Source organism: Vidua macroura, chromosome Z, assembly GCF_024509145.1.
Source record: "Vidua macroura isolate BioBank_ID:100142 chromosome Z, ASM2450914v1, whole genome shotgun sequence".
Lineage (NCBI taxonomy): Eukaryota > Metazoa > Chordata > Aves > Passeriformes > Viduidae > Vidua > Vidua macroura.
In genome coordinates this window covers 3,280,860-3,296,345 of record NC_071611.1, presented here as the reverse complement: position 1 = coordinate 3,296,345, position 15,486 = coordinate 3,280,860, and the positions used below count along the sequence as shown (strand labels likewise).

Below are 15,486 nucleotides of genomic sequence, written 5' to 3'. Positions count from 1 at the left end.
GACTTTGTGCAATCCATCAGTGTACAAATACATTAGGGGAACTAAACTATTTCCACATCTCATTTACATAATGGATGGGATGTGAAATGAGTCCTATGGAGGAGAAGTGCCCTGGAGGCACTAAAGTTTATCACAATATGTAAGAGTTCTTTTAGATCATTGCATTAAATTTCCACTAACAAGATAACAAATTAATTGTCTGCATTACTGTACTAACCCAAAGTGGATAAAGTGTATGATTTCAGCAGAGGAAGGCAGCTGTTTAAGACAGCTTGGTGGTTATAGAAGGAGGCAGAAGAGATTAGTGTGTCTCCCAGCATTTGTATGCCATGATGCCAGCCCTGCTCCTGCCTTTTTAAAAAAATCCAGCTCTTCTCTAATCTGATGTAGGACTTGAGCTTTATTAGTGAAGTGAGGGAGAATGAGTAAATCAACTGTATCAGACAAGCCTCAGGACATCTGGAAATTGATCATTCTGCAGAAATAAGCACTCTGTGTTTATTAGCTGGGAGTTCATCACTATCACTTCTTTTTATTCAATTCCTAAGAGATTTCAAAGCCATCATCATAGTATTAGCTCTTCTGACTGTGCTTCTGGAGATAAAGATCAGAAGATCTATCTAATGATAGCTTTCTCAGTCTCCGTCTTTCTTTCTCTAAAGCTATTCTGATTAAAAAAAAAAAAAAGTAGGAAAATAGCTAGAATGAAATAAAGCAGACTTCATCTCTTAAATTTTTGCCTGTTGGCAATGGGAGTAATTTTTTTGTATTATTATTCCACAGGCACTTGGTTTTATTCAGGGGGACACATTCTGCAAAATAGAAAATCCCTCTTAGAAAAGGTGGAATTTGAAGTTTTTAATGTGGTGATGGAAAAGGGAGGAAGATAAAAGGACTTAAAGCCATAAAGTAGTGCTTTACATTGAAAGTACAGTTATTTTAAATGATAATACACGTCAAATAGAACCCAGGGAAATTACTTCCATAAGTTAGAAAGGTAATAATATTACTTTAAGAAGAATAATTACTTTCCTTAACTACATTTATCACATAGTAATTCAGTTCTCCCTTCTGGAATATGATGCAATGCCAAACTTTTGACTGATTTATTTAAAACCAGCCTTAAGAAAAGATTCACCAAGATATGAGGCTTCTTCTGGTTCTTTATTCCAAACTGAGGAGTTATCAAAATGCAAATACTCTGACTAACTACATGTTTAGACGTGCATTCCTGTACAGCTGCATTGCATAGCTTCATTGTGCAAAGACACTGGGAGGAAAAAAAACCACATCTGTAAGAGTTTTCCAATAAAAATGGTCAGATGCATAAACAATTTAAGTATAGCTGTGGATTTCCAGAAATCTGTGGGGAGTACAAATCCAATCCAATGAACTCTCTAAAGAAAAATCTTCCCTAGCAGAAGCTTCACTGAGATCAATTTTTATCAGCTGATTTTGCCAATGGCAAATTTGCCAATGGCAAATTAACATTTATTATCTCTTTTGGACTGGCACTTTGAGTTCCAGCCTGGGTGCACGTTGTGCTAGATTCTGTACACAGATTAAAGAAGAAAAGGTGCACATTGTCCAAGAATCTTTCTGTGCAAGTAGACGACGAGAGAAAACAGATGAATGCAATAAGCAGGGTGATCATGATTTAACAGTAAAGCAAGGCAAGTAAATTAATCCATTTGTAAAGGGCCCAGCACAATTGGGTTGTGCAGTTGGACCACATTGCTCAAAAAGTTTGCACTTAATGACAATAATTACCAGGTCTTTAAAATTAATGTATTAATGTATCAGTTAGAGCTCATAAGTTGCTTAGCCAGTGAATGAAAAATGCTACAAATCTTTAAGGAAAGGCCAATTTCAAGTCAGCATTGTCTTCCCTCCTACACAAGCTTTCTGCCAGTTTGCTCTGAACTATAATCGTGCTTCTCCTGAATCACTTCTTTATGTATGATTACGGTGATTATTTCTTTATAATCATACCATCACTGTTTTAGGCTCTTGATAAACTCCTTTATGTCCACCTCTGCTTTTGAAGCTGTCCTTTCCCCGTGCCCTTTCTCATTATATATATATAATGATTGATTTCCTTCCTGCTTTGCTGCCCATTGTTTCCTTGCATGTGCATGTGGTGATGTCTGTGCTATCAGTAGGACTCAGGGGAGTTAAGGTATGGGTCTTTCATGGGATGAAAAGGGTTCTAATTTAGAGGAAATGTGCAAAGATTAACAGATAGGTGATAAATAAGGTCTGAATCAGGTCACAAGTGTACATCATAGAATTATGGAATGATTTGGATTGGAAGGAACCTTAAATACCATCTTGTCTCAACCCCCTGCAATGGTCAGAGACACTTTCCACTGTCCCAGGCTGCTCCAAGCCCTGTCCAACCTGACCTTGGACACTTCCAGGGATCCAGGGGCAGCCACAGCTCCTCTGGGCACCCTGTGCCAGGGCCTGCCCACCCTCACAGAGAAGTATTTCTTTGTAATATCTAAAAGTCCCCTTTTGGAATTTAAATCAGTTCCCCTTTGTCCTATCTCTGTCTGGGTGTGCACAAAAGTCACTCTTGAGATTTTTTTTTAAGCTCCCTTCAAGTACTGGAAGGGTCTATATGGTCTCCCCAGAGCCTTCTCTTCTTCAGTCTGAACAACTCTCATCTCTTCTCAGCCTGTCTCCATGGCAAAAGTGCTCCAGCCCCCACAGAATCTCCTCGCTTTCTGAGGCAGTGCCAAAGGATAAAATACACTGATTCAACAAACGAACATGTGAATTTTAAACTCTTACATCCCTGTGACAGTGTTGCAAATTATTTATTTTCACCTGAATCTTAGATGGGTTGAACTAGGGCCTTCTCTTACCTAAGGCCTTCTGAACAGAGTGCTCCAGTTGAGAGGAAAAAGTGCAATGAGAGGTGATGATACTACACCATCAGGTCTGTTCACTGAAGGACAGACATTCCACTACTGCAGCATGCATCACAACTTTGTCAGCAAATTGCTGCACCTCTGTGTGCTTCCAGCAATGCTTCTGAATCTCTGTTCGCATTCTGGTATCCATGAAAGAAAACTGATGGCTCTCCCTTATTGATTGCTCCAGATCCATAAATTACTCTTCTTCCTCAATATAGAGGAGATTTTCAGTGAGGTGAGGGGTACAGGCTGAAGAAACACAGCTCCTAAAACAAGAGACAGATGTCTGAACCCATGATTCACTGGTGATGAGCTGCAATTGGGCCATGTAGACTTTGAAGTAATTCATTACATTTGTATCTCTTCTGTAGGGGGAGGACTTTGCTCAATGATTTGTATGACCTTGCTAAACCCAGATAGGTGGTAATTGAGCAGCAACTACTTCTTCAGAAGAAACAGAATAAAAATATTGAAAATATTGACTCACCCCAAAGGCAGTGAGCAGCACTTTGGTCTTTGACCTTTAAGCATCCTAGGGTAGTCAATAACCTGGCTGTTAGATGCTGTGCCTGCCACTGATTTTGATTTGGGAGTAGTTTAACCTTGAACCAAGATCTAAGTAACCACGGCAACAGGAAGTTGGCCTCTCCATCCAAGGAGTGGGGATCCATAAATCAAGGTCCCTAATGCAAACACTGTGTGCAGGTAGAGATTTGAGAGGATAAGTGGTTTGTGGGGGATTACCTTTGAAAAAATGAGTGATTGTCCCTTGATATGTTGAAACACAGCTTCACAGACTTTTTTTCTTTTTTTATCAATAGAGGTCAACAGGTTACAGCTGCATGTTTTCATACGGCTCTTTATATAGGCCCTTCAGTTTAATTAGAACCAGATGTTGAATTTACGAGGTTGTTAGCATTATTATGTACCATATGCACGTGCATATATGTGTGTGTGCATTGATACATGCACCCACATGTGCACATTTCTTGTGCACCCACTACACTCATGAATAAATATAGTTAAGGCACAAACCCAAGCTCTGTGTAGTGGTGAAACCTCAGGTGTACATACACAGAGCTCCAAAGGGTAATTACCTAGTCAAATATCTCACTTATTGTATGGGACACTGCTTCATTCAATGTACAGAGCTCACCTAATGAACAGCTATTTGGGAGCTGGATTTTCCTCTTGCTATTCAGTGCGTGACATCATGTCTCATTTATTCCACATTTCTAAGCCTCGGTATGAATAGATGAATGTTTCATGAATGTTGATAATTTTATTTTCACAGGACTGCTCTTGAGATGAGGGGTATATTATTGTTCTCATTTGCACTAGAGAAGCCGAGCAGAGAGAGATTGAAGTTTAATGGATACAATTTGAGATGCTTAATACTAGATTTGAGGCTCTGGAAAGATGTGTGGTCTAATAGGCAGAGACTGCTCTGTTTATCTCCACCAAGCTGTGACCTGTAATGCTGTCTCATGACTATTTCTGCCCCTTCTGCCTCCCTTAAATCCACCAGCTGATATCAGGTCACGGTTTCATCAGGACGCCTATCCCAAACTGACACATTTGCACATTTGTATCCCTGTCTTTCAGACTCCTCTCACTGTAGCATTTCTGTGCCTGAATCTGATAGGGATCTCTTTCACAGTTTCTGAGACAACCCACAGATCTGCTGATATTTCTAATTTTACATGCCAGAAACCTAAGTTCATAGGGACTGTTCCAAATAGCAGCTCCAAATAGCAAATATAAGGAATCTTTGGTTGGTGTACAGAGAAACTGAGCACAGAGAAAATACACAAAAGGGAAAAGGGTCCGGAGAACCAGGAGCAGCTGAGAGAGCTGGAGGGGCTCAGCCTGGAGTAAAAGAGGTTCGGGGGGACCTTCTCACTCTCTACAACTCCCTGACAGGAGGGTGCAGCCAGGTGGGGGCCTGACTCTACTCCCAGGGAACAAGGGACAGAATGAGAGGAAAGCTGTGCAAGGGGAGGTTTAAACTGTATATTAACAAAACTTTCTTCACAGAAAGGGTTGTCCAGTTCTGACACAGGCTCTCAGGAGCAGTGCTGGAGTTCCCATCCCCTGGAAGGGTTTAAAAGCCATGTGGATGTGGCACGTGGGAGCATGGGTTAGTGGTGGCCTTGGCGGTGGTGGGGGAGCAGTGGGACTTGATGATCTTAGGGAGCTTTCTCAGGCTGTCTCGGAGCACCTGTGGAAAGTCTTTGAGGAACCACCAGGTGCTATCCAGGTGCAGCCAGGGATGGCAGAGGGGGTTCAGTGCTGCAGGGGATAAAGGCCCCCACCTGCTGACCTGACCTGCTGTACCAGGAGGTTTGCTGCTGGCCTGGATCAGGAATGTTGTGGAGACATGCAAAACCAGATCAGAGTGGCAAATCAAACTCAGCAAAGATGTCAGGAGATCTTAGTGATTGACCAAGAAGCTCCTGAGTAATGTCAGGTACAAAAAGGAAGCAAAAGAGACATGGAAGCAGGTGACCCAGAGAAGTAGATCTATAATGTTCAGGCACACAGGGATGGGTTTAGGAAGGCAAAGTCCATCTGGAGTTGAATCTAGGGCAGAAGATCAGCAAGAAATGTTTTTGACAGGTAGATGAAGCAGCCAAAAATAGCTTATGGAAAATATGGGACCCTTGCTGAATAAAACAGGGACCCTGTCTGAAAAAGATCAGCAGAAGACTGATTGTCCTCTTTGCCTTGACCTCTGCTGGTAAGATTGGCCTTTGAGAATCCCAGGCCTATAATACTGGTGTGGAAAGAAACCTGCTCTTGGAGGAAGATCTGATTAGGAACAGTTAAATGAACTGGACATGCATAAATCCATGGGATTTGGCAGGATGTACCCAAAGGGGCTGAGGGATCTGTTTGGCATCACTGTGAGTCTACTCTAGGTTGTTTTTGAAAGGTTGTGGTGATCAGGAGAGGTTTCTGAGGACTAGAGGAGAAGAAATATCAGTCCAAGAAGGTCAAGAAGAAAAAGCAAGGAAGGCAGCAAGGCTGTTCAGTCTCACCTCAGAATTTGACGGAGTAAATAATTGTAAAGAGCATTTCCAAACATATGAAGGAGGAAAAGATGACCAGGAGTAGTTATCACAGATCTGAGTGGAAATCATGCCTCACCAATCTGATGTTTCTTATCTTGACTTTAGCAAGAGTTCTGCCACTGAGTTCCATTAGCTTCTTATAGACAAAATGATGAAACACAGGCAGAATAAATGTATACTGAAAACTGGCTAGTCTCAGAGGGTTGTGATGGGTAGCACAAAATCCACTTCGAGACCAGTCAGTAGAGGTGCACCCCATCATATGGAGATTAAAACCTTTTAATATGTCAATTAATGAGCAGGGTAGCGGGGTAGATTACACCCTCAACAAATCTGGAGAATTTCAAAACTCAGAGTAGTGACTGATGTGCCAGAGACATATGGGAGAGAGTCCAGTCAGAGGCCACAAGGATTATGAAGAATCTGTGATATTATCTCTCTTATGAGGAAAGACTCAGAGAGATGGGATGCTGTGCCTGGAGAAGAGAAGGCTCAGGGGGATTTTTCCACATATCCAAATATTTGATGGGAAAGATTAGGAGGATGGAGCCAGATTATTCTCACTGCTGCCCAGTGACAGGACAAGAGTAAATGGGCACAAGCTGAAACACAAGTTATTCCTGAACAGTGTAGATTTACTGAGGGGATGAATAGTTTGTAGAGAGAAGTTGTGGACTCTCCCTCCTTGGATATATTCCCATTTGGCCAGATGAGGTCCAGGGCAGCCTTCTCTGGATGACCCTGTTTGAGCAGAGTGAAGTGAGCAAGGTGGTCTCAAGAAGAGCTTTTCAACCTCAGCTGCTTTCTGATTTTTTGAATTATTGTATAATTTGCCAAAATCTGATGCATTTTATCTGAGGCTCATGTGCAGGTTGAGATCTGAAAAAAAAAGGAATTTATTAAGGATTATCTCTGATAAATTAATATCTGCCCTAATCATGTTGAAGCCCAACATCACAGAGACTGGGAGAGGTTTTCAAATTTCCATGCCAGAAGTTTAAATTTCACATACTTACAAGAAAATAAAATGGTTACAAACTATACGAGAGTTGGAGAAATACTGTCAGTGGAGGAATTTGCCAGCCATAAGTGCTTAACTTTTATTTTTCTTGAATATTTAACCTCTTTGGCATTATTTTACCACTCATTTATTCTGCATTGTAAACTCTAGGTAGAAAGATATATGACAAACAGCTCTTTCTTTTTTTAACTCTCTTCCCTTTGATGAGCTGCAAGGCAAATTTAATTAGGAAGGGAATTCTTGAAAAATAAATGTAATGTGCTCCGGATGGGAATTGCATATTGAGGTTGTTCCTGATGCCTGCTCCTTACTCAGATGAAACACCCACTAAGTCAGGTGTTTATAGCAGAGAAGTATGTAACTATGTGTGGAGAATGAACTACACAGGAAATGATACATAGGCATTCCCACTAAATAGAATTATGAAGGATATATTTCTTTATACATGTATCAGAGTGTACGTGGTTTTTTAGAAAAAAAATTACTAACACAGAATGTTTTGTTGGTTTACCATTTTTATAGAGACCAGTGGTGGTACATCCTTCACCAAAATTATCAAAAATTGGTAACAATTATGAACCTTGCTCATATCAAGACTGCATTACAGATACATCCACAAGGAAATATGGAAATATATCAATGTAGCAAGGACAGCATCTGATTTCTCTTTTTTTCAGATATATCCCCAGACATGTTACAGTACTAATACTCATTCAAATTTTGTTTCCCCAGGAATTGCAGGTCCCCACTTAAAAGCAGACCAGACTTCACTTCATGGTAAAATGGAAAGTTCTGCCTGTAATGTGATGACCAGAAGGAAACCAGCAGCTGTTGACAGTGTTGCAATGCCAAGTCCAGTATTATCTCTCTTACCTTCATCATCAGCAACATCTGAAGCAGGTAATGCTGTTTTCACTCCACCCCCTCTGTTTCTTCCCCATCTTCTTTCTTCTGGAGCCATATAATATGTTCACTCAATTCTCTTCCTGACTGGAGAAGTAGCTGCAAATGTGAATATCTAATGTGATAATCAGGCTGCTACATCTCCAGTCTTTCTTACCGTGATTGTAGATCTTGGCACGTCAAATCTATTCTACTCACACACCACCACTTGTGCAATAATGAGGATGCAAGTAGCACCAGCCTGTAGGGTCTAGGAAGACACTCTGAAGCAAGACTCCTGGGCTCCTTCCTCAGCCCCATTCTTCATTTCTTTTAAATGCTCCCATCCCTATAGCATGAGCAAACTGAAAACACAGTGAATAGCTGAGGAGCAGATGAGATTTCTTACTGCATACTTCAGTGATTTTAGCATAATATTCTGTCTTGCAAATGCAAAATTGTCTGGGGCAATGAGCAGTGATTTAAAGTACCAGAATAAATAAGTCAGAATAGAATGCTTTTCTATTAACTTATATTTTGTGCTTCTATTTTGAATCAGATCAGAAAGGTGATATCTTTATACTATTGGAAATTGAGCCAAGTCATTCAGGCATCATCATGCTTTTTCTTGGGCATGGATAGAGAGGTTAATTTTGCATTTTGTCTTCATTTCCAGGGAATGGGGAACCCACAGCTCATTACCCTACATGCAGCGATTAGGAGTTTCATATTCTTGTCAAACTTTTGATGCCACATTCACAAAAAACATATTTGTATCACTGACTTACAGAATTATTGCATATTTAATCATTCAGCTGAAAGTCCTTTTTCAATGCACTTAATTTTATTTCCCTCTCACTTCCTGAATAAATTGTGAAAACAAGGGTTTCATGCTGCAAATTAGCCTCTGTAAAGATAAATTTTTATATTAAAAAATCAGGATTGTCTGTTTAGTCTTTAGCACTTTCCTATATATAAACCAAGGACAGATTTTTAAAGCGGGAGAAGAGGAAAGCACACAAATATTTTATTATCCGTTTCAAGATGAAAGTGTATGCTTGACTGCATAGTTCATTCTTTCCATTTTCAGAAGTCTAATTAAATTGTTGGTTTATCTGTAGCCCAGATGTTGAAATAATTTAGCTGAAAACTGAAAGAAACTGTGTTAATGGGAAAACAGGACAGTGCTATGGGTTTCCTGTAATTAATAGGAAGCTCTTTGAAAATTCCTCCATTCAAATCAAGCCAAGAAGTTGACCCCAGCTTTGAGCAGCCTCCTCTGTGCCATGTTCTTGCAAGTGGCCTCAGGCATCTCCGAAGGGATGGAGAATGACAGGCAGCAAGAAGGATTTTAGAGCTTCAGACATAACAGAGCCATCCAGGATAAACTTATGGGGCAATGAAGAACATCCAAAGGTCTGATCTACCTAGGCTCACCTCCTCGTTCATCATCACTGTGCTGGAGTGGGTCTTTCAGCTTCCTTTCAGCTCCCTTTGGAAATATATATTTTTGGTAGGAATGTCTCTCTTTGCTTCAGAAGCTGTTTCCAGCATCATATCATTCCTGTATGGCTTCCCAGCATGGCCTGCAGCCATTTCTAACTTGCGAGACTGAGCCTTACTGCACCTGTGGACCCTGGGGAGGGGAGAAACACCAGAGCCCTGTGTGCCTTATTTGAAATGTGTAATGCTGTGGTTTAAGGCTAACATTTGTTCTTGCTTGTTTTGGGGCAGCTAGGTGGGGTTGTTTGGAGAGTGGGGAAAGGATAAAGCAAAAGTATAAAAGCTTGTGCTGCATCATGCATTTCTAGTTTCCCTTCATTTGGGGCTGGATTTTGTTTTTGTGGAGGCAGACCAGAAAAAAATCCAAAAAACTAAGACCAGCACAGACCAGCTTGGGTCCAGGGTTGGGCAGGGTCTGTCTGGATAAAATGGAAAAGGTTAATACTTAGCTTTGGCTTTCAGCAGAGCAGTATATCACATGGCAATATAGGAAAATATTTTATATCAAAGATTGTTCACCAAGAGCTTCCAGATGAGTTGATAACACCTAATGGCTCTCACTTCAATACTACTTTACTTTGGCAGATCTCCCTGATATTTTATCATAGGCACACCTCATCAAAGCTTCCCCCTGCAGGCCCATCAGACTATTTCTGCATAGTCTTCCTGCACCAAATGTAGAATCAGATGTCCCTGACATTCAATAATCAAAATAACATTGGGTTTCCTAATATCTAATTTTAAAAGCCTGACCTGAAAGCATATGTACTTATCCAGTATATGCATTCTGACTACTGGCAGACTGTGTAAATGATTTCTAGAGCCTGCAAGTTCAGAGGCTTACTAGGAAGAAAAAGAATTATTAGTAGCTTCTAACAAGCTCCCTGAGAAAGCCATAAACGCCCCAAAGCATTTACAAAGGAAAAATTAGTGTAGTAAGCCAGCATAAAACAGCATAGAAGGTATTTTTTTCCTAAATGTGAAAATGTGTTTCAGCACAAAAAAAGAGCAGACTTGTGAGGTTGCAAAATGTTATAAGGGCAAAAAAAGTATCTAAACATGAAGGAAGACACTGAAAGTGGTTTTCAGAGTGTCCATTCACATGCAGGAGCAGAAGCCTACCCATAATTGCCTGCATATCAGTTAATTTTGAGGAATTGGGCAGTTTGACAGAAGGTGCCAACCTTTGCTCCTCTCGGGCAGTGTCTACTCAGAATCTGGCTCCACTCAGGACTTTCAGCCTGAGTGACACATTGAGGGTTTCAGGATGGACAGGAGCTCTGTGTTGTTCTTATCCAGTATCAGGACAACAAAACAATGTGCAAGGTCATCTTGAATTGCACTGAGCTGAGGTTGTCCTCTACCAGCTGTACAGACCAGGTCTCCACTGACCACGTTCAGGTGGTAACACCAATCTGCAGAAACAACTGGCTACAGATAAATCTCAGTAAAGAGAAAAAATGTCTTTGCTGGGACTTGGCTAATGCTTTATTTCAATTTTTTTCCCCAGTTCTTTGGCTTGCTTTCTTTCCAATGAAAATTGAGAGTAAATCCAAATCTCCTGGTACCATCATGCTTGCAAACTTTCCTTTATTTCTGCTCAGTTTTCCATTGTTAATCACCAACTGAAAAATTTCAGCTTTACTTTCAGAAAAAAACAAAAAAACAAAAACAAAAACAAAAAAAAAAAAAAAAAACAAACAAAAAAAAAAAAACACAAAACCAAAAAAACCCTCAAATATTGGAATTAAAAAAAAAAAAATATATAGGATTTGAAAATGTGCCCTGACAATAGAAATAAAAGGCAAAAGGTGGACAGTGAATTTGAAGAGTGTGCCAAATGTTTGATTTTTCAGATCTTCTGACCTGAAGCTACACTCAGGATATGGGTGGGACTCAAAGGATTTGAATGCTTAAGGCTGAAGTTATTGGGAGTACTTATGTCAATCACCAATGAGGACAGATGAGACTAATCATTTTCTGTGACAGGGACTTAACCTTTTTTGATCAAATTTCTGGGAAATAGCTTGCTGCCACTTGCCTTTAGGGATCTTGAATCCACAGTTTTTAGGGGTGACCTACTTGGGAGGAATTTTGTGCAACTAATTAGCTTCTCCTGAGCAACTTGGATATTTCATTTCCTTTCTCTTTTCCTTTGGTACCAAAACGACTGCATTCCTCTTTTCTTTTGTCCTTTGTGAACCACAAACTGAAAATGGGTTTTATTTTTCTTTTTGGTGTGGGGAGTGGGTTACATATGGAAAATGTATTTTGTTTTGTAATTAATGAAAACCAGACTTTGGGAAGCTGGCCATCCCAGGTCTTTATTTATAAGAGAGCATATGTCTGTGTTTTGTTTATGACTCACTCCTACTTCTTACATTGTAACTTGGGTTTGTTTATGCAAGCTCTTCGCTGAATCCAAGCAACATGGTGGTATAAGAGCCAATAATTTATGTTCTCCAAGAGGGGAGGCCAGTGAATGAGGTTTATATGCTGAATCTGTCACAGCCCATAGAGAGCAAGAGGAGATTCTACAACTTGACAGCTCCTGGTTATCTACAGAAAATGCTACAATAGCAACTTTATTTAAACTACTGCTGGAAGATTAGCCTGTTAGCCATGAAGGCAGAGATAACCCCCAAATGAACCTTTCTCAAAATCTTGCCTGCTCGGGGAAACTTCAAGGATTTCAAACCCACATGACTGCTTGACAGTCAGGTGTAAATTAAGTTTGCAAGTAGATGTGGGCTGAGGTTAATTTAGTGGGATGTTTTATTCTTTACCAAAACAGAAATTCAGAGTTCCATCATTTCTTTCCCAGCAGCACAGAACTGCTATGTTAGGAGGGAAAGGAAGCACCAGTTATTGCAATAGCAGAATTAATACATTCTGCTTCCTCACAAAGGGGTAGTTACTTCTAATCTGTGTGCAAATCCTGAACTCTGAACAGATGCCATGCTCAGGAAAGGACAATGAGACAATTTAGGCAAAACAAGCAAGGTCTCGTGTCCTAAGCAAAGGACAAGGAGCCAAGAAATTCTGGGTACTCTTCCCAGCTCTGACAATGACTCACAACATGCCCTTGGCAAGAAACTTAACTACTTTGGACTTTGTTCAGATCTAATGTAAGTGATCTGAACCAGGAGTAAGCTTACTTTGGGGGCCATTAAAGTCAATTATATGACTGAGTAGTTTCAGCTAGTATCTGAAGAGATGATAGCACAGAAACCCAGACAGGGGTAATGAATTTGCCACAGATGAAGTGACCCACACATCTTGTCTCTGCCCACTAGTTTCAGCAACAAGCACTTTCCATACTAACTGGCATTCGTGACAAGAATTAAAGGCTGAATTGAAGACATCAGGATTATATCTTTGGGGTACAGAAGGTTTAATAGTTAAGTTGGACCAATATGACAGCTATGCTAAGCTTCCTTCTCTCCTATTAAAAGTTGAAAAATGAGAATGAAGCAAACTCATGCTAAAACGTTGCTGTAGCAAAAGCTTTGTTGCTTTAGAAGAGGGAATAGGCAGAGAGAAATCTCTGAAGACTACTTATATGAAAGTTGTATTTTCATCTACTCCTCATGATGCTAGAAGGGGTAAAAGAAGAGTTTCCAATCACTGTTGTTTGACCCACCCCTGTTTCTCTCCTTGTCTCCCAACAGCCAGCTCACCACTGAAGAAAAGGTTCAAGCGCCGTGAAATTGAAGCAATCCAGTGCGAGGTGCGCAAGATGTGCAACTACACCAAGATCCTGTCCACAAAGAAGAACCTGGATCATGTGAACAAGATCCTGAAAGCCAAGCGGCTGCAGAGACAATCAAAGACAGGCAATAACTTCGTGAAGAAGAGGAGGGGGCGTCCTCGGAAGCAACCCCTTTCCTTTGACGAAGACTCCAGAGACCAAATGCCCGTTCTGGAAAAATGCGTTGACCTTCCGAGCAAGAGAGGTCAGAGACCAACACTCAACCCGTTAATACTGGAGCAAGCAGCCACTCAAGATACAATCATGGCCACCATTGAGGCTGTCATACACATGGCTCGAGAGACGCCACCGCTGCCGCCTCCTCTGCCTCCTCCACCCCCTCCACTCCCTCTCCCTCTACCCCGGGCACCCCGGGTTGGAAAAAGGAAAAACAAGTCCCCGCAGGAGGAAGAGGAGGACGTGAAAGTGAAGCGGCACCGGAAAGGCAGAGGGAGCGAAAGTGAAGGCCTTCCCTAAGGCCAGTGCACCTCGTCAGAAGTTGGGTGCCCACAGTGGAGCACGCCAGGACTGGGGGACAGGAGGTGCACAGTCCGCCTCACCCCTTTGGCAGCACCAGACTGACCTGTCCCTTCAGCAGCCAGAACTCATTGCAGAGCGCTGTGCCAGCTGGGGCGCGCATCTTTCCTCTTCATCGCTTTGACCCAAGCCACCCCCACAAGGAAAGAGGGGGGAAAGGCGCGGGAAAAGTGGGGGATACAGGGGAGGAGGATGTGTGTCAAAGTTGGAAAAAGCATGAACTCTGCCGAGTTTCCAAAACTAATCTGAATCTCAGCATTGCTGTTCTCATACCGTACCCAGAGGCTGGAAGTCATCCTCGCAGATAGCTGAACGTTGTCACTAAGGGTGCATGCTCGACTCTGATTCTGTTTGGTGGGCCAGGTGAAACTAAGAGTAACTTTACCATAATATAAATCACTGTAAAAAAAAAAAAAAAAAAAAAAAAAAAAAAAAGGAAAAAAAAAAAAAGAAACAAAGAAAGAAACAAAGAAAGAAACAAAGAAAGAAACAAAGAAGAAAAAACCCAACAAAAAATAATGTAATTTTCTCAACTGTGATATTGGTTATAACCTATTTGATTTTTTTTTTCCAGTTTTATATACCTACCAGGCTTTGGGACAGCATAAGCCAAAATGCCTGGCTCCTGCTAGAACTATATATTTCTTTCTCATTTACTTGCCTAGTTACAACTAGCTGCAATATAGGCAATAGAAAATTAGAGCCTTACACGCGTGCACACTCATTCTGAGTGCTATCCCAAGAAACAATGGAATATCACAGCATTTAAAAATAAGGTATACACGGATATTCGGTTACAATAGCACGTTTATATGAAGCAACTTGGCAATGGCATGTGAAAAAGGGGTCATCCATCAGCCAAGTTGTTTTGATGCTCGGTACAAAGCAGTAGAGAACAGCAAGACACTTCTGGGGAATAGTTATAGTAAACATGGGAAAAAATCACCAAAAAAATAATATAAAAAAGATAAAAGAAAAAAAATAGGACAGAAAAAAATAGACTAAAAATCAGGACCCAAATCTACCAAGTTTTTACCATCTGCAATTCCCAGTGAAATTAATGGGAAACCAGAATATGAATAATTTGCTTTGGGTAGCAATGCCTTGATATTATACTTTAAAGAAAATAGATAAAGTAGATTGTTTAAAAAAACTATAGAACAAGCCCTATGGATAATAGATCCTTTCTTGGCAATTATTTCTGAAAAAAAAAAAAAAGGAATAAGTGTTCTTATCTGAAAATAGAAATAAAAATGTTCAAAGGGTATCACCACTGCAATTGTATTAATGCCACTTTGGACATGTTCTCCAAGTTGTGGTTGCCTTAATAAACTAAAAATAATTTTTTTTTTTTTGTACATAATGTAATTATAAAGCTCTCAGTCTGCATGGATGCAAACTGTGTGTGACAAATCGTCTCTTTAAATGGTCAGTTCAAATTGTACATTTCTCATTCGAGTTGTCCATTAGCCATTGATTAAACTTGGGTAAAATACCCAAGCTCCATATCCACAGCCCAATTAAAATGTTTCGCTAAAAAAAAAAAGACTGAACAAAAAGCTGTTCCATTGCAGTGTCAATGCTTTTAAAAAAGAAAGTAAATTTTTGAAATTTGAAATAAGTACTTCCAACTTTATTTCCTTTCTTTTTAAATCCTGCGGTGCACTTAACACCTAGCATGGCAAGATGGATATTAAAATGGGAACAGGGAGGGAAGATTCCACCAAGGGAGGGGGGATTGGAATTACTTAATGGTTGCCAAGCCAAATGCTATTCCCTTTTTCGAGAAATCTTGAA

The 15,486-nt window shown here is 40.5% G+C and overlaps 1 protein-coding gene across 2 annotated transcripts in view; it reads left to right on the top strand.

Annotated features, from left to right (window-relative positions):
• Positions 1–15,486, top strand: part of SETBP1 (SET binding protein 1) — a 266,516-nt gene that overhangs the window by 247,764 nt on the left and 3,266 nt on the right. For both annotated transcript variants that reach the window (XM_054002818.1, XM_054002820.1), the window contains exons 6-7: positions 7,749–7,916; positions 13,073–15,486. The exon at positions 13,073–15,486 is cut by the window's right edge and continues 3,266 nt beyond it. In XM_054002818.1, the coding sequence (XP_053858793.1) occupies positions 7,749–7,916; positions 13,073–13,629 (725 nt within the window). In that variant the 3' untranslated portion in view covers positions 13,630–15,486. The remainder of the gene's footprint in view (positions 1–7,748; positions 7,917–13,072) is intronic.